Source organism: Rana temporaria, chromosome 1, assembly GCF_905171775.1.
Source record: "Rana temporaria chromosome 1, aRanTem1.1, whole genome shotgun sequence".
NCBI lineage: Eukaryota > Metazoa > Chordata > Amphibia > Anura > Ranidae > Rana > Rana temporaria.
In genome coordinates this window covers 342,440,674-342,459,074 of record NC_053489.1, presented here as the reverse complement: position 1 = coordinate 342,459,074, position 18,401 = coordinate 342,440,674, and the positions used below count along the sequence as shown (strand labels likewise).

At 41.8% G+C, this 18,401-nt stretch overlaps 1 protein-coding gene across 3 annotated transcripts in view; it reads right to left on the bottom strand.

Moving 5' to 3' along the window:
- The window catches only part of RNF38 (ring finger protein 38), a 416,254-nt gene that overhangs the window by 12,039 nt on the left and 385,814 nt on the right, over nt 1-18,401 (bottom strand). For all 3 annotated transcript variants that reach the window (XM_040361749.1, XM_040361759.1, XM_040361768.1), the window contains 7 exons: nt 17,813-18,026; nt 17,526-17,693; nt 15,955-16,125; nt 10,274-10,435; nt 8,884-8,990; nt 1,986-2,070; nt 1,431-1,552 (listed from right to left, as the gene is read on the bottom strand). In XM_040361749.1, the coding sequence (XP_040217683.1) occupies nt 1,431-1,552; nt 1,986-2,070; nt 8,884-8,990; nt 10,274-10,435; nt 15,955-16,125; nt 17,526-17,693; nt 17,813-18,026 (1,029 nt within the window). The remainder of the gene's footprint in view (nt 1-1,430; nt 1,553-1,985; nt 2,071-8,883; nt 8,991-10,273; nt 10,436-15,954; nt 16,126-17,525; nt 17,694-17,812; nt 18,027-18,401) is intronic.

Genomic DNA, 18,401 nt, shown 5'->3' with positions numbered 1-18,401 from the left:
CCATGTATCCGTCAATTTCGCCCCTTTGCTTCAGAGGTTGTCAGGGATTGGGGTCTATGGTACATATATGGTGGGAATGTCCCAAAATACGTGGATACTGGAATAAGGTGTTCAACATAATAAGACGTGTCACAGGCTGTAATTTGCATCAATCCCCCACTATCGCTTTACTTAACGGGATGTTACCCCAAACCTCCAAGGTTACTAGAAAACTCATCCTATACATTCTGACAGGTGCCAGGATCACAATTGCAGCTGCGTGGAAAAAATCTACTGTCTCCATCCGGTATATGAAACAAAAGGTTACATGGATTATGGAACAAGAAAAGAGGGTCTGTTCCATGTTGGATATGTCTACTCTTTTCCATGAAATATGGGAACCGTGGATGAAATTTATGGGAATATCTTTTATCCCATAAAGGCTGTGGTGATATTTATATCCTTAGGACGATGTTGTTCATTGACAGGCAGGCTGCCATCTCTTTTTCCTTTTACTTTCCCCTGATCTTCTTTTTTTTTTTTTTCTTTCCTTCTCTTTTTTTCTCTTCTTTTCATTGATTGTTATTTGATAATTTTTTTTTTTACACGAGGATAACATCTTTGTTATTTCTCATTCTCAGAGTGTTATGTTTAGGAAAAAAAAAAAAAGATATATATAAACATTTGTATTAGCCTATGTTTGGGTTATCAAAAGATTCCACCAAATTTTTGGGGATGTTAGGTATGTTAAGGGTTTTGAAAATATATATTTACAGTGACTGGGTGGTATTGGTGATAATTATTGGAGGGAGGGAAGGGGGATTTAAAGGTTTGCTTAACCTCTTGGACACAGACTGTTCCCAGTGGGGGTGTCAGAGAAGTCTTTGTTATACAGAAATCCTGTCCTTTATTAGTTCCATGAAATTAGACCCAGTACACACATGGGGTTTTTTATTGTGTGACAACAATAAGCCTAAGGAATTATATAGTATATAGAAATATCCTTTTATTTATTTAATTATAAATTATTGGTTATACCTAGCTTTTCTTTTTAACTATTACAATCTGTTATACTCTCACCGTATGGTGATAGCATATGATATGGCTGTATATGATAGTCAGTTTCTATGACAAGACCATCTTCTATGTAAAGCAATGCATTGGATTTATTATTTACTGTGTATTACTGAAATGTATACTGCTGTTTTAGTACAAATGTATGTACTTTTATTGAAAATAAACATAAATTTGAATGAAAAAAAAAAAAACACTGCCCCTGTAAAAAGTAGTAAGGTGCGTGAGCAATGTCACCCTAGGACATAAGTGTGTCACTAGAAGAATCAGTAGGTGGAATCAATCGAAAAGCAGCCTGAAATAAGAAAACATTCAGCCACCATGTTCTAAATGACACGTTAAAGAAAATGTTAACCTCCATTTTGAAACAAACTTACAAGGTCTGCTCTGACTGGTGATTGTTTGGGTTAAACCTGTATGACGGAAGTTGCTCAATATCCGCTTTCGTTAATCCCCGTGGTTTTGCTTCACCTAGCCTTTCAGCTAGATTTAGCAATGCCTACAATGAAAGAAAGAAATATGCATCAATGTAATTTCAATAATTGGGACTAAAAGATTAGGGGCCCGTTAACACTGACCAAATGTGTTTGGCAGATGCATAGCATTAGTTACAATTGTATTTTCTATAAGTGTACATTCTATTCAGGTCTCTGCATAGCAGCTTGGTGCACTGTGCCATCCAGTGTACTGTGGAAAAATACTGTATTTTACTGCATCACTTCTGCTTTGTGGTCTGAACCGGGCACATAGAAAAAAAAAAAAAGTGTATTGGGTGTCCATACAGCAACTGGTGTCGATCCAGTGTGGAAAAACGCCAGACCCTGAACACAGTGTAAATGAGCCCTAAGGGGGAGCAACTGGTACATTGTTAGCGGCTGGCCAATTATCACTTTAGCAAATAAAAAAACATGTTTGTGAATACATACACCAACCTCATAGTTTTCCACTTCCCCATCTTCCACATCCAACTCAAAGCTAAAGGCTGGTCCTACGGTAGGAGGCACTGGAAGCATGGAACTAAAAGAACAAGAACAAAACAGATTAGTAATCATACAAGATCAAACAAGCTTCAGCTAAAAATATCACAAAATTCACACTTTAAAAAAACAGAAAAATATAGCAACTTACTATAAGGCCTCTTGCACATGGAGACTTTTGTAAATGCTTTTCCCAGGGCAAGAGAAAGGCAAGTTCAAAATCACGCCCAAGCCACATTTTTGAAAACATGATCCTCTTGAATGCGCAAGTGATTTTGTAACTGCCTCTTACCATTAAGTGCCTGCTTTTGTATATTTTAACTGTTTATTATGCGCATGTATAAAAAAAAAAAAAGGAAGGAAGAAATACGTGAAAATGTGATATAGAAATACAAATTTTAAGGCAAGTTAATGCCAACCCACACCAGTAGGAACTGCACCATGTCGAAGAATTTACAGTCCACAAACAATTTCACTGGTACCCGGTCATTATTGGTCCTTTCCCAACAACAAATGTTCTAGACCGTGGTTAAATCAATTTTAGTAGCAATATACAAATAAAAACCCCACTAGTGTTGTCAACATATTAATTTATACAATTATTGAACATTTTTTAATTAGTTCTATTATAGTGTTACCAAATACTCAGGTAAAAGGAAAGCTGCATCCTTTGTTCAATCACTCATTCCATTCATTGCCACGCTGAAATCCATACCCCCCTGAGACTCACAGGTACTGCAGGGTATGCGCTAATCAGAGACAAACCATGTAGGGCTGCCCAGTATTTCATCCGTCTCTACCTGGTATTGAGAGGGTGCCTGAAAAAGAAAATGTGCCACTCTAAAGGGCACAAAACAAAGAATCGTGCAAAAAGTGTCTGTAGTTCATTCCATGCTCCATCATAATCACTTTCCTGGCACTTGTACACGTACATACATACCAACACATTCATATAGTTTAAATGCTGCATTATGTGTAATCTGTACATACAGGCAAAACACACACACACACACACACACACCACAGTTGTCTCGTGGATGTGAAGAGAAATATGTAATCAGCACAATATTGAAAAACTGTACAAAAAATAAAAAATCTTTGTAAAATATATAATGGTCTTAAATTGAGGCCTAATAGTGATTTCTGCCAACACTTAGAGTGTCCTGATAACTCAAAAAACAATAAAAACAAAGTCCCAATGTTGGGTATAATATACATCGCTGTGCAAGTAAAGGTGACAGTTCAAAATGATATTCATAAAAATTGGGATCCAGTGAATTCGGTGACCACCATCTATGGCTGGAATGCCTGCTCACCTCCAGATATTGACCCCACTACAAAGTCACCATCGCCGGATGTCTCACAGCAGTGGCGGCTCGTCCATAGGGGGCCCAGGCGCCGCCCCCTCCTGTAGTAAAAAAACAAAAAAAAAAAAAAACACGCCCCCTTTAAGACATTAAGAATGTCTTTCTGCAGCGCCACCCCCTCTGGCTCTCGCAAATAACATACATTCATGCATTGCTGGTTGGCTGTGCGGAAGTGCCCATCAGAGCCAGCTCCTGGATGTCTTATCCTCGGAACATACGGGGGCTGCACCCCTTGGATAAGACTGACGGCCGTCTCAGCCAATCAGTGAGTGAGTAACTTGTATAGCGCAACAAATGCGAACTTAATCGCCTCAAGGCGCTTTGCATCCAGTGTTGTCCTGATCCATTAGAAGAGGTGGGTCTTTAGTTTTTTCCTAAAAGCCCGATGGTTTTCTTCCAAGCGAATGGTCGTGGGTAGAGCATTCCAAAGCCGGGGTCCTTGAACTGCAAATCTACGTTCTCCCTTAGATTTGTAGCGTGATTTAGGGATTTGGAGAAGGTTTTGGTTGGTTGACCGGAGCACGCGCTTAAGTATTGAGGAGCGTTTCCTTGTGTACATTTGTGGGTGAGGCAGAGCGTCTTTAAAGTCACCCGGTCCTGTATGGGCAGCCAGTGGAGGGACCTCAAGACCGGAGAGATAGATTGCCACGTTTTTTTCACCTGTTACCAGTCTGGCTGCCGTGTTCTGGACGACTTGTAGACGTGAAATCTGGTATTTCGGTAGTACCAAGTAGAGGGAGTTTGCGTAGTCGAGTCGTGAGTTGATGATGGTTCCAACCACTACTGCTGTGTCCTCTTCCGGGATGAGTCTACGTAGCATGCGGAGAAGATGATGAGAACCGCTGACGACTGATCCTATTTGTGCATTCATAGTCATGTCCGAGTCCAAGATGACTCCAAGACTTTTGACTTTGTTGCTTGGCGTGATGGTTTGTCCGAGGATGGTGGGTGGTGTCCAAGTGGTCCTAGAATTAGATTTCCGATTTGCGTGAAGGATGAGTAGTTCCGTTTTGGATCCGTTGAGTTTGAGGGAGCTTTCAGTCATCCAATTATCGATCAGAGTGAGGCATTTTCCTAGTTCATGATATTGGTCTTTTTTGTTGGCGATTCGAAAGTAAAGCTGCGTGTCAGCATACGAGTGGTAGCGCAGGTCCTGTTTGCTGATGATTTTGAGGAGCGGGCGGATGTATATGTTCAAGAGTGTAGGTGAAAGGGGTGATCCTTGCGGGACTCCGCATGTAATGGTCCGTGTTTCTGACGTGAGGCCTCCAAGTTTCACAGTCTGAGTGCGATTTTCTAGAAAAGATGCGAACCACGGTAGGGCCGAGTGAGACTCCGGCTACTTCTTTGAGTCGCGTGAGCAACGTGTTGTGGTCTACCGTGTCGAAGGTTGCACTGAGGTCCAGCAGCACTAGGAGACAGGATTCTCAGTCATCTGCTGCTTTGAGGGCATCATCCCATATCTTCAGAAGAGCGGTTTCTGTCCCGTGGCCTGGGCGAATCAGGTTCACCGATTATGGTTATCGGTAACCTGATTGGCTGAAGCGTCATCGAGGGCGGGAGAGGACACCGAGGGACATGGAAGCAGAAAGGCAAGTGCATTTTATAGGGCACAGAGGCGACAAAGGGCACAGAGGCATGCACAGTGGCAACAATGGGCACAGAGGCGACAAAGGGCACAGTGACATGCACAGTGGCAACAATTGAGGGGCACAGTGGCTGCGTTTGATGGCATGGCACAGTGGCTGCGTTTGATGGCATGGCACAGTGGTGATAATTGATGGCATGGCACAGTGGTGACAATTGATGGCATGGCACAGTGGTGACAATTGATGGCATGGCACAGTGGTGACAATTGATGGCATGGCACAGTGGTGACAATTGATGGCATGGCACAGTGGCTGCATTTGATGGGCACAGTGAGCCTGCAATTTTTTTTGTTTGAGCCTCCCCAAAAATTTTGAGCACCAGCCGCCACTGGCTCACAGGATGCCACAGGGGTGTTGCGCCACAGGGGTGTTGCTCCACAGGGAATTTCTCTAAACCTCACTGTCCTATACTTAGCATCTCAATCATTCAAGTATGGGGGTAAAATAAGGAAAAACTATAATGCTTTCTTCTTTGAATAGTTATTGTATAAATGCACAACGCAAGGATAAAAATTACCCACAAATGTATGTAAAAACCATGCATGTTATCAGCTCAACACGCTGACACAAAAGTCCAGAGAAAGGGCTCCTCCCACTTGTACGTGTTACACCCTCTACTGGGCTTCTTTAGCACAGATTAAATAATTTTTGATTGCAATTTAATGGGTTGCGCTACACAGTAATATGGCATCTACGATTTGTAAACATTGAGGAACAGACATCACAAATAGGATTTTTTTTTATCATATTTGCATGTAAAACCCTTTTGAGTACATCATGGGACACAGAGTCGGGCTAATATTCATTACCTGCTGGGACGTCGCAGAGCAATAGCCTTGAGGGGAGGGAGGCACCCTGCCAAACAAACAATAGCCATCAGAACTTATATGGCAGCCCGCAATACACTACGGCCGAAAGCCGAATCCTCGGCTGCTCGAACATCCATTTGATAAAATGTTGTGAACGTATACACTGAAGACCAGGTGGCAGCCTTACACATCTGAGCCACAGACACCTGATAGCAAAAAGCCCAGGAGATTTCTACACCCCTGGTAGAATGAGCTCTCAACCCAAAGGGAGGATCTTTACGTTTCAGACTGTAGGCCTGAATGACCAAACGATGGACCCAATTGGCAACGGAAGCCTTGAAAGAAAGCTGCCTGCCCTTTCTTGGGTCCCCTTGTAAAAAAAAAAAAAAAAAAAAAAGGGTCTGCTCCTCGCATCTCCGCAGATCTAGACAAATAAACCTTGACTGCCTGGACTGCCTGGACAATGTCCAAAAGAATACCGTCCTCTCTCTTTCGCCGAACGAGAGAAAAAAAGGCGGCAAAATAATGTCCCGATTTAAATGAAAGGCAGACACCACTTTTGGCAAAAAGGATAGAACAGGTCGTAACATGACCTCATCCCGGTGAAGGATAAAGTACGGTTGGTTCCCTGCATGAAAGGCTAGCTTGCATAAAAGCAAATCTAATGGAATTTCCTTAATAGGTTCAAATGGTTGCTTCTGTAACACATACAACACCAAGTTCAAGTCCCAAGGACACATAGGTGACCTAATGGGGGGGGGGAAGCAAGAGAGTTGCCCCCTGCATAGAGATTCGGACCAGTGAATGGGAGGCTAAAGGCCTTTGGAAGAATAGCGATACAGCCGACTGTAGAAAAGAGAATTCTCACAATCACGCATTCCCGTGGATGCCATTTTCTGGCTTCACACCAAGCAATACAAGTCTTCCAGACCTTATGACAAATCTTCCTAGTGATGGCTTTTCTAGCAGTCACTAGGGTAGACACCACTGGTCCCGAGATGCCACTGGGGGTTGTAAAGGTTCATTTTTAATTTTCCAAATGGTTTTTTTTAAGCTGGTGCATTGTTGGTTCACTTACCTTTTCCTTCAACTTCCCTTCTAAATGTTTTTTTTTCTTTGTCTGAATTTCTCACTCAGTTTATCCTCAGTAAGCTTGCCACATCATCCGAGTCGTTTTGGCTGGGGGTTTGTCAGCGTGCTCTCCCTTAGTATTCACAGCAGGGATGTAGTCCCAAGGGAGGGGGCGAGCACGCCGACTAACCCACAGCCAAAACAGCTTGGGTGATGGAGGGCAAGCTTACCGAGGAGAAACAGGAAGTGAGAAATTCAGACAAAAAATTTACAAGGGAAAGCGAAGGAAAAAAGGTAAGTGAACCAACAATGCACTAGCTTAAAAGGAACCTATTCAGAAAAAAAAAAAAACCTTTACAACCCCCTGACTTCAATAGCCATGCTGTCAAATTTAGAGACTGTAAATTGAGGTGGAATATAGGACATTGAAGCGTTCATGGCCCATCTATTGTCGGTCTCAATCTCCAGAAACCAGGGCCTTCTGGTGCCTCCATGACTGGAACCCTGTGCACCAAAATGTGGAAGGAGAGGGATCGGAGTGAAAGCATGAACCAGGGAGTACTGGCTCCATGGAACCATCAGAGCATCTGCTCCAATTGCCAGAGGATCTCTTGCTTGAGACACAAACTGCTGTAGTTTGTTGTTGAACCTGGATGCCAGTAGGCAATTATTAGGTTTTTGATTTTAACAAAAACATGTAGCAGAATACATTTTGATTTGATATTTTAAAATTCTTTTATGGCATATGTTTTATAGCAGAAAGCTTACATTTATATAATAAACCCAGAGATGATCAAATACCAGAAATAAAAGAAAACTATTTGTAGGGGGTAGCGATTGGGTACAGCATTGCATGACCGCTCAATTGTCAAAGTAGCACAGTGCCACATAGCACAAAATGGCCTGGTCATGAAGGGCTGAAGTAAAAGTTAAAGCCATACCTCTTTCTTTAACTCCTTAAACAGGGTTATGGACTTGCAGGAAGGGAGGGGACTCTTCCTAAAAACTTGCCAGATTTGCTAGCAAGGTCAAAAAGGTTCATTATAGCTTGACAAAAAAAAAAAATATGTAAATTAAACACTGCAAGTAAGCATTCTAAATACTTGACTTTTTTTTGTATGATTTTACTGTGCCTTTACCTGCAATTTTTTTACGTTTGGGACAGGGTCTTTATAAAACCAACCTTTCCAAAGACTTTTACGATCACTAAATACAGAAAAAGAAGAGCAAAGAAGGATGCATCCATAACACGAGAATGCACATAAACATCAGTTTATGTGTGTGTAAATGAGTCCCATGACATGGCTAGTCACCAAATACCTACATTTTTCAAAAAATAAATACAACAGAAACGGCATCCAAGTGCTAAAAATTAAATTTAAAATGTGGAGAGGCACTTGGCATTTTTTCTCCATGTAGAATATTTCCTTCACTTCCTGCTTTAGAAAACCCTGTAAACAAGACATGTAGTGTGGGGGCTTAAATAGAAAATAAATAAAAAAAGTGTTAAGCTCCAAGGTTATGATTTTGTGTTCCACTGTAAAGAACTCCAGCCTCAACACAACTAGTCCAATCTGGTCATGGGATATCCAGAGGTGGCTGCAGGCGAGAGGAGGGAGCGCTGACAATGGCAGAGACCTGAGATCCAATGGGTAACATCACAGCTCCCCAGCATTCAGAGGCAGTGCCAAGCGCTCTCTCCCCTGTAGCCGCCGCTGGCCGTAAAGAAGCGGGCAATAGACAAGTGTATATGTATATGTGTGTATATATATATATATATATATATATATATATATATATATATATATATATATATATATATATATTATATATACACACACACCTTTTTTTAAACATGTTAGTAAGCATAAGTGTTAAGAGGGGGGGGGGAGCATTTTTAACATTAAGGCTGGAATTGTACTTGAAGGTATATTATATATTTTAATTGTACACTCACAGGACATAAGGTAAAAGGCTTGGATGGTAAGGTGGCGGTGGTATTGGCTGTTGTGATCGGTATCTGCTACGTCCAGTAATTCTTCTTGGCATAAAGGGAGGATAAGGCTGTAATGAAAAAACAAAAAATATTACATTTTAGGTTAAGCGTGACATACAAGTAGCGATTTTAATTAAAAAATGCAACGTTAAATAAAAAAAAAAAAAAAAAAATGTCAACTACACATTAAGAATTTTACAGCATTACAATGCGCTTTAAGAATCTGTCACATGGGAGAGACATGCAGGCATCTAAATAGCTACATCCTCCCTAATCTTGGAGAAAGGCAGGACAGGAGAAGAACAGTATACCCTTCCAGATCCTCAGAGGACAGGTCGCACCACAAGTCAGATCATGATAATCTGACTTGGATGAGACTTCCATTCAAATCAATGGGCTGAAGGTTGGATCAAAGACAGCTCTCATAGGGAACTATTGATTTTGAATAGTCAGAGAAACGCTGCTAAAAGCCAACGCAGCCAAACACGCATTAACGTCAAAAAGCTACTAAAAAGGCTTTTTTACCAGCCGTTGGCAGTGGCTTTGCAGCTCTTGTTTTTTTAATGACGCGTATGCATGAAGCCTAAGGAACACAAGGACCCCCCCCCCCTTTGGAAAAAAAAACCTCATAAAGTAAACTTTAAACCTTGGAGTCTAGAGGGCAATTATGTGTTGGTAAGTGATCATTTCCCCTTATGTTCTCAATTACGTAAACAGATCTCTCATTTTATGTTTGTTTTAAAAAAAATAATGTACCTTCACAATCACCTTAACATTTACTTAAAATTCTAACCTGCTGAAAACAAAAAATAAAAAAAGTAAGAAAGGGAGATAAATCTTGTGTATTTTGTGCCAAAAATAAACCAAGCAAAACAATAATATTTTTTATTTTAACTGCAGAATTGTGGGGATACAGACTCATTGCATAGAATTCCAGTCCAATAGAAAAACAGGATATTAATTTTAAAAGGGAAACCGCTGAAATCACAAAAATGTTACCCCCCCCCCCCCCCCCCCCAAGGCAGGAACATCCAATACCGAGCACATAATCTACCATCTTTAAAAAAAAAAAAAAAGTCTGTTCCCACCCCTCGCATAATATCAATTTAACAGACACAGCTTACCAAGTGCTAGCTATAATTATATATAATAAATAAAGACATCCAAACATTCACCTCAGGTGCATTTTTCTAGATTATGCGGTTTAAAAATTACAGTGATTGGCTTCTCCTGCAGTGAATGTCTGGTGAAGTTTACATTCACTGCTTTATAAATATACCTCTAGTTGTGGCAACACAAATATATTTCTGGCACAAGCCAGGATTGACAATTTGTTAAATATGGTACTTACAACTCCAAAGGAAACCTCCTGGTGCAAAGTATCATGAGTTATGAACTGTAAAGGGCCAGAGGCCTGCAATGTTGGTGCATGAGCAGGCGGAGGGTATGTAAATCCTCCAACAGGTAGATGCTCACTCAACAGCTCAACTTCATTCTCTATCCTTTGCAGAGGCTGCAGAAAACAAAAAAACATTTAAATTAGCCTGGTTATACTGGTGTAAACAAAGAACTACAGTGTTCAAAACAGAAGAGAAAACCTATTTTACACAAGTTAGTTGATTTACTTGGAGCAAAAAAAAAAAAAAAAAAAGATTTTTATACTTACTGTAAAATCTATTTCTTAGGCCCCGTACACACGACCGGATCTGTCCGCGGATCAGTTCCAGCAGATAGATCCGGTCGTGTGTAGGGCCTAGCGGACATTTTCAAGCAGACATTTGTCCAGCCGACGGTTTTCCAGCGGATAAAAATTTCTTAGCATGCTAAGAAATCTATACGCTGGAAACCTGTCCTTCGGACTTATCCGGTCGTCTGTACAGACTCATCGGATAAGTCCGTCCGATCCCCATCCCTCGCATGCGTCGAAATGATTTGACGCATGAGTGGAAGTATTTACCTTCCAGGGTCGCGCATGTCGCCGCGTCATTGTCACGGCGACGGCGCGGCCACCTCACCGTGGATGTTTTCCGCAGGGCTTTTGATCTGATGGTGTGTACAGCCCATCAGATCAAAATCGGGAGCAGAAATGTCCGCTGGAAACGGTCCGGCGGACCGTTTCCATCGGATATCCTCTCGTGTGTACAGGGCCTTAGAGGTCATTGGGAGACAATGAAATTCAGGTATAGCTGGGTTCTGCTGCCACCCAGCAGTGGATTTGACACCGACAAAACAGAAAAATTGTGGGCCAGCTCATTACAACCCTTCCTACTACAGTACCAGCACAAACCAAATTTGTGCCAAAAGCAGTACCAACAGGATGACCATAAATACAGAGGGGTGGAAAATGTGCCCTTTGAACACCCGGGGGGGAAAGAACTTGGGAACTTGAACATTTTAAAAACAGAAAAAAATTTAGGTGGCAGCCATAAAAATCTGGGAAAGAGCCACTTACCAAGAAGCCCCAAGTAGTAGGGGTAAGGCAGCAGGGGACACCAATCCTTAAGGCCATTTGTTTAAATGGCCTGTCTAAGCAACCAAGAATTGGTGGAACAAAAAGCTGGTTCCCCCTCATCAAGGGCATCAGGAAGGCTATGCCAGCAAGGTAAAACCACACAGCACAAACTACATCTAGGCGACAGAGGGAATTTCCAGATGAACTGAAGCTGCACAGAGGACCAGTGTCCCAGTAGAAAGGCAAAAAAAAAAAAAAAAAAAAAAAAAAGAAGGAGGAATGACAGAATCAAGCGCTGGGTCTCCACACCAGCTTATTTTTTTGTAAAAGCCCAAAAAGGGTTTTTTATAGGAGAAGTCTACTCTCAGACTATTCGCAGGGGTGATGACAGTAAGAAATGTAACCTTGTGAGATATAGTGAAAGGGGAATATCACTGATCGGTTTCAAAGAGGATTTCTGAATTGCGTATGGAACCAAAATTCAGATCCCATGGAATCACAGGGAAGTCACATGGGAAACACTGTACAAAAAATTTGATCAAACAATGTGAAGCCAGAGGACTTGGGAACAGGATCGCCCTGAGCCTTGATGGTGTTAAGGGTCGAATGCAGATCCAAGTCAAGTAAATAAAAAAAAAAGTTTGCCATTTAGGATTTCCTGGGATGAAAGTTTGCTTCGCACCAAGAGAACTATGGATTTTATGTACAATAAAAAGAAATCCGGAATTCACTTTAACACTTAACCTTTATTGATCCTTCATGCAAAAGACATGCATCAGAGAGTTTGGGGTACAGTAAGAGTTAACACCTTTCACACAGACTAGCGCCTACTCATAACCTCATATGCATTTTATGTGCAATTGTAACGGTCCTAGTTTTTAGCATTGTGGGGGGTTAACCACTTCAGCCCCGGAAGATTTGGCTGCTTAATGACTGGGCCATTTTTTGCGATTCGGCACTGTGTCGCTTTAACTGACAATTGCGCAGTCGTGCGACGCTGTACCCATCCCCCTGTGTTACCTTTGCTGACCACAATTGCGGGCCACCCAGGAACATAGAGTTCCCCTGACCAGCTGGGCGCACTCACGAGGCACGCGGCCGTTGGGCAGCAAAATTCAAAGGGACGTAGTTACGCCCATTTGCCTGCCCGTGTCATTCTGCCACCGTATATCTGCGTGAAGCGGTCGGCAAGTGGTTAAAGCCAGAAACAGGGAAGCAGGGTGGCAAACCAGTCCTTGAATCAGAAGATCCAGATATTCTGCAAGACCAACAGAGCATCCGCCAGGAGTCTGATCAGGTCAGATACCCCATCTGTATGGGCCAGTCCAGGATCATCAAAATACCCTCAATCACAATCTTGCAGGACAAAATGAGAAAAAGGCATAGATCAGACTTTACTGATCCCACAAAGCCACAGCTTTAGTTAGAGAATCCCTGTATCAAGAGACAAAACCAGTCCACTTTGTTGTTGAACCTGGATGTCCCACATGTGACAGGTCCTTGAACATCGAATAACTCTGCCTGCCAACACCTGGGAAGTAAAGTTCTGCCCAGGACAGGATGCCTTCTACTTGAGGATTCCTCTGTTGTCACAGTTCCTTGTACCGACAACACGATAACTACTTCTAACCCCGACAGGCTGGTGCTTATTGTGAGAATTCTGAGAGATCAGAAGGATGCCTGAGCTACCAAACTAAGGATAGCACCAGTCTTCAGTGCCAGACAAACCAGTCTGTCCAAGAACTTTATTGACAAATATTGTGGTGTAGGGGCCCAGAATAGAACTGGGTAAATTGGATCAATTTCCAAAGGGGCTAACATTGGCCCCAGAACTCTAAATTCAGAAGTGAAGTGTTGGGGCACTTTTTGAGTAGAGTCTGGAAACAAAGTTTGAAGCTTCTGCTGAAACATGTTGGCTTGAGCGGTGTCCAAGATTAGCCCCAGATATTCCAAGTGATGAGTTGGTTCCAATGTTAAAAAAATTAGGGCTGTGGAAATTAACTATTAATTCATCGATTAATCTTTAATTTTTTTTGATCGATCAAAATTATTCTGATTGGCACTCACCTCTCCGCCGGTTCCTGGGCCTTCAGGGAGTTCAGTCGGAGATCCGGTGATGTCACGGACACCGGCGGGGCTGTGCCTTCATATCTGCATGCTGGTGGGACCTTACTATCTGCCACATGCAAGGTCTGTTGCACTTCCCTCCATCAACCTGGAATTATACAACCATCCACTGGGAGTTGTGATAGTTCCCTTCACGGGACATCTACATGCCAACGGACTGATGTTAACCTCTCCTCATTTGGATTCAGCAGTGGCATCGTTGTACACATTTTTATACCAGTATCATACTTAGCTACATATTTTTATGACTGCTTTTGCTACCGTTTTTTTTGCTTCCAGTTTATGTAGCTACATTGATTTTATCTCCAGTGCAATATTTTGTTACCTACTTGAAGACTATAAAAGTTTTAATGCCATTCCCATCAAGCGCTGCCTTTGTGTGTTTTTTGTATCCTATCCATTTTTCCAGTGGTTGGTAGCGGCACTGGGAATCAGCCTGCAAGGAGGAGATCAGCTAAAAGTAGTTGGATCTCTATGTGCGTTATAATCAAAATTAGTCGATTAATCGATAACAAAAAAAAAAAAAAAACACGCTCTTGCATGCAGGTTTCCCAGCTGAGCACTTCAGCCAGAGTAACCCCCCTAATGTTCAGCAATAGAATGCCAATCTGGGAGGCGAGTCAGGAAACGTAACAACTCATCCACACTGTAGTACAAGGCTGCAGGCATGCGCTTCAGATTTCAATAACCCGGATCAACTACCATAATGATCAGGTCCCTTCTAATGGCCTTAGCTCAGCTAGGGACTGCAGACTAATATCACAATCAAAACAAGTTGCAATGCAGGGAAAGGCCAGGAAAATCACTTTTGGCCCTTGCAGTATGCTTTTACAATTAAATAGGCCATTGAAATCCTACATGACTATGGTAAAATCCTCCTGGGATAGAATTATAGTCAACCACACTCAACCACACCCAATGGAAATAAAGGAAGATTCCAAGAAAATTGTAGTCTCTAGCAGATGTCAAAATTCCAGACCATCTGTTTAAGGCACCTCAGTGGGTACATTGCAGGCAGGACCAAAAACACTAGTTGAGTGTGCGTTGGAGCTTGCCAGTACTGCGGGGGCCTGTCCCCGTGTGTCTAGAACCTAGCATGCTTCACTGCAAGGCAGAATGCAATGTAGCTCAAGATACAAGACTAGGCCTTAAGAACCTGGCCGCTGGGTAGCAGGAAAAGGTTCAGGTGGCCCAACGCTGATCAAGTCACTGTAGGCGGGCAGAAAATATAAACCAAGAAGAGTTTCACGTCAGTTGCAATCAGGAGAAGCAGCAGGAAAGTGCCTCAAAGCTGAATAGTAGCAGTACTGAAAAAAGCATTACTGCCAGAAGTTACCCTTGCACAAAAGTAGCCACATAAGACGTACTACAAAATGTTTGGCTATAGTTGAAGTTATGGCTACATAAGAGAATAGGACTAAAAAAAAACAAAGGCACGTTTATTCTTTTAATTTTAGATTAGGGAAGGGTTAGTCCCTTTGTCAGATTTCTATTGCCGTCTGTGTCCCCAATGAGGAAAATTACCCCTCCTTTTGTTCTAGAGACCATTGATAGACAAAAGTTGAGGTGAAATCCAAAAACTGTTTAAAATCAGAGAAAGAGGTGGTGAGGGAGAATCTTCCAATGTAGACACCTGTTCCTATGACACTATAAAATAAAAATGTCATACTTTGAGAGATTTCTGCTTAGACTCCAAGACAGGAGTAAAAAAGGAGGGCTCCACAGCAGGTTAAACTTTACAACTCTAAGGCCCCGTACACACGAACGAGTTTCTCGGCAGAATTCAGCCAGAAACTCGATCAGAGCCGTATTCTGCCGAGAAACCCGGTCATCTGTACACTTTTGGCCGAGGAAGCCGACGAGGAACTCGTCGAGCCAAATAGAGAACATGTTCTCCATTTCCTCGTAAGTCAATGGGGAAACTTGGCTCGCCGAGATCTTCACAAGGAACTCGACGAGCAAAACGATGTGTTTTGCCCGTCGAGTTCCTCGGACATGTGTACGGGGCCTCAGGCTTCATTTCCATGGATGTTTTTACAGCCACTTTTCTGAGCTTTTTTTGCAGCTTAAAAACGGCTCTCCATGTTAGTCTATGGCCTCATGCCCACCATGACATTTTTGAGCTGTAGATGGCTGAGCCGTTTTTAATCTGCAAAAAAAAAAAAAAACACAGGACCAGTGCGTTCTGAAGCTCCAGCCTTAGAGCTGTAAAAACGCCAGACGTTACAAACGCTCAAATAACGTGCAAAACGCTCAAAAACTCTACCGCGGCGTTTGAGCTCCAGCTCAAAAAATATTTTTTTTTTAATAAAACAAACATGGACAGTCGTTAAGCTGTAAAAAAAGGCTAAACAAAGTGGCTGTAAAAACGTCCATGGAAATGAAGCCTAAAACAAAAAAAGTTAGTTTACATACCATTAAGCAGAGTCAAATTAATGTAGAATGTTGCTTACCGATCGAGACTGCTGTGCCTGGAAAGGTACAAACTGTCCAGGAGGGGGTAGATGAGCATGGTGATGTGGGGAAAGATGTGGTGGATGTAATAAGAATGGGTCACTGGAAAGAAGGGGTGGAAAAGCAGCATAGGGAACTGGTAAGTGTTGAACTGAACATGCTTGAAGCATCTGTTAAGAAAAAAAACAAACAAAAAACAAATCAATCAATACAAATAAATCAAGAAAAAAAAAAAAAAAAAAAACACAAGAAATGCATTTTAGATTCTTGGAGAAGTCCTAAAGGGACGTTGCACAAAATAGTTATTTGTCCCATGCACATTTAATCTATACAGGGTACAGATTAAAAGGCTTCCCCAACCGGGGATAAAGAACCAGCCTGGATGAGGACTGCGCTGGATCCCTGGACAGGTGAGTAATAAAAGTCAGCAGCTACAGTATTTGTAGCTGCTGACTTTTTTTTCCCCAAACAGGATGAAGAACCTCTTTATGTATCCATTTTGATTTTAATCTATGAATGTATTTATTTTACTTTAAGTTATTTTTAAGCTAGACACTGGCAGAGGTTTGCCTGCTAAATATTCCAACAGTGTTTTAAAAGACACTTTGTAGTTTGGTTAAATATACTTAACATATTGGCAGAGTTTGCTTTTGTCATATGGTTTAAGTATAACTCTAGGATTTTCACACTGTTTGGAATACAGCTATAATACATACATTTTTTTTTCCTTTCCCCCCCCCCCCCCCACTAGCTGTAATAGGCCAGTTAAATTCACAGAAAGTCTCTGTTTCAGCTATTAAATTACCAGCTGGGAGCACTGACTGCAGTGGAAAACCACCTCCCTGCAGAACTGGGAGCTGGTGGTCACCCAAAAAAAAAAAAAAAAAAAACACAGAGAAAAGGGTTCAGGCGCTAGCAAAGAGTATTTATGAAACATTTTTCACACCAATATAAAATGAATTGCAAAACTACATTCAAAAAGCAAAATGAAGCCATTTACACAACTCAATTGACAAGCTTGTGGACTGTATGCAAAATGTGTCAGCTTTCAGTGAAAGTCTAGCAGCATATTGACAAACAAAGTCCAGGTTTCTCGTCAATTGTTCATTTGGGCCAAGCTGGCACAAACCATTTTCTTTGAGCGATTTGCACTGTATCATACTGTAGTAGCATCAGCTACATACAGTAGGGCAGAATTGTGTTACACCTGGCTCATTCCATTTTTGCTGAGCTGGGTGGTGTCAACCACAGCTCGATGTTTGGCAGACTGAGCAGCAATTGGCTAAAATTTGGGTGGTCTATGGTCAGCTTTACTGTGCAAATTTACTGTGTGAATTACAATATGCAACCCATTTTTTTAGTACTTCTTAGGGAAGCACAAAAACATTGGTGTGGAACCACGTTTCAATAGGCAGACTTCAGTTATTCTGTAGAGGACAATAGAGTAACATCTTCAATAAGTCGGCTTTCTATACTACTTGCTGATTTTTCAACTTTTTTTTTTTATGTTTTTTTTTTGTCAAAAGTTATATTTGTAATTAAATCTGAAACAAATCTCCCCACAACTTACCGGAGGAGGCACACTGCAGATGGGTAAGTGCTGTCCACTAAAGACCACAGAACAGCCTGGAACCTGCTGTGCGCTACAAGCAGGGATGTGCTGCCCAGTACACAGAGGGATTCCATGTGGTGCTACAGTTGTAACAGTGTAAGAAACCGGTACTGTACCCTGGTGAATCTTGAAGAGAGGGTTCAAAAGTTAAAATTTAAAAACCAGCTATTACTTTTAACAATATTAATTCTTTAGTAATGCAAACAGAAGCAAAAACTAGAACTGTTTTTATTACTGTACCATACCTGCTCATGAATGTCAACCATAACGGTATTTTGCTGTTGTGGGTGTGCAGCTGGGTGTAGCATGCGGGGAGATACATTCGGAGGGTGAAAGGCCCTGGGCTCCTCTATAGTCTGCTGCTGGCCATAGGAAATATGATGATAATTTTCATCTTGGCTAACAGAATTATGGCGTGAAAGCCTGTCCCTTCTTCCTCTTTGCCTTCTAACTGGAGGACTAAAAGGAGGAAAAAAATAAATAAAATAAAAGCCCTGGTTAAAGAAAAATTCCAGGTATGAATATTTTTACAATTACATCAATCTAGCTTGGATCACAACGCATACATTTTATACCTGCAAATTCCCTATAATACATACCAATACTGCACACTAGCTCTAGGGTCCTTTGAGTGGCTGACCTGCTGCATTGTGAACACAGGAGATTTACCGCTCAGTAAGAGAGCCATTCAGAGACTCCTTCGCATATTATCAATAAATGTAAAGTGTTCTCTAATTGAGAGGTGATAAGGCGAAAATAGCAATTTTCCATAATTTGTGTTATAGTGCTTCACCAAGTGCACCAGGTTGTGGGTGGCCTGTTGGCAACACCCAG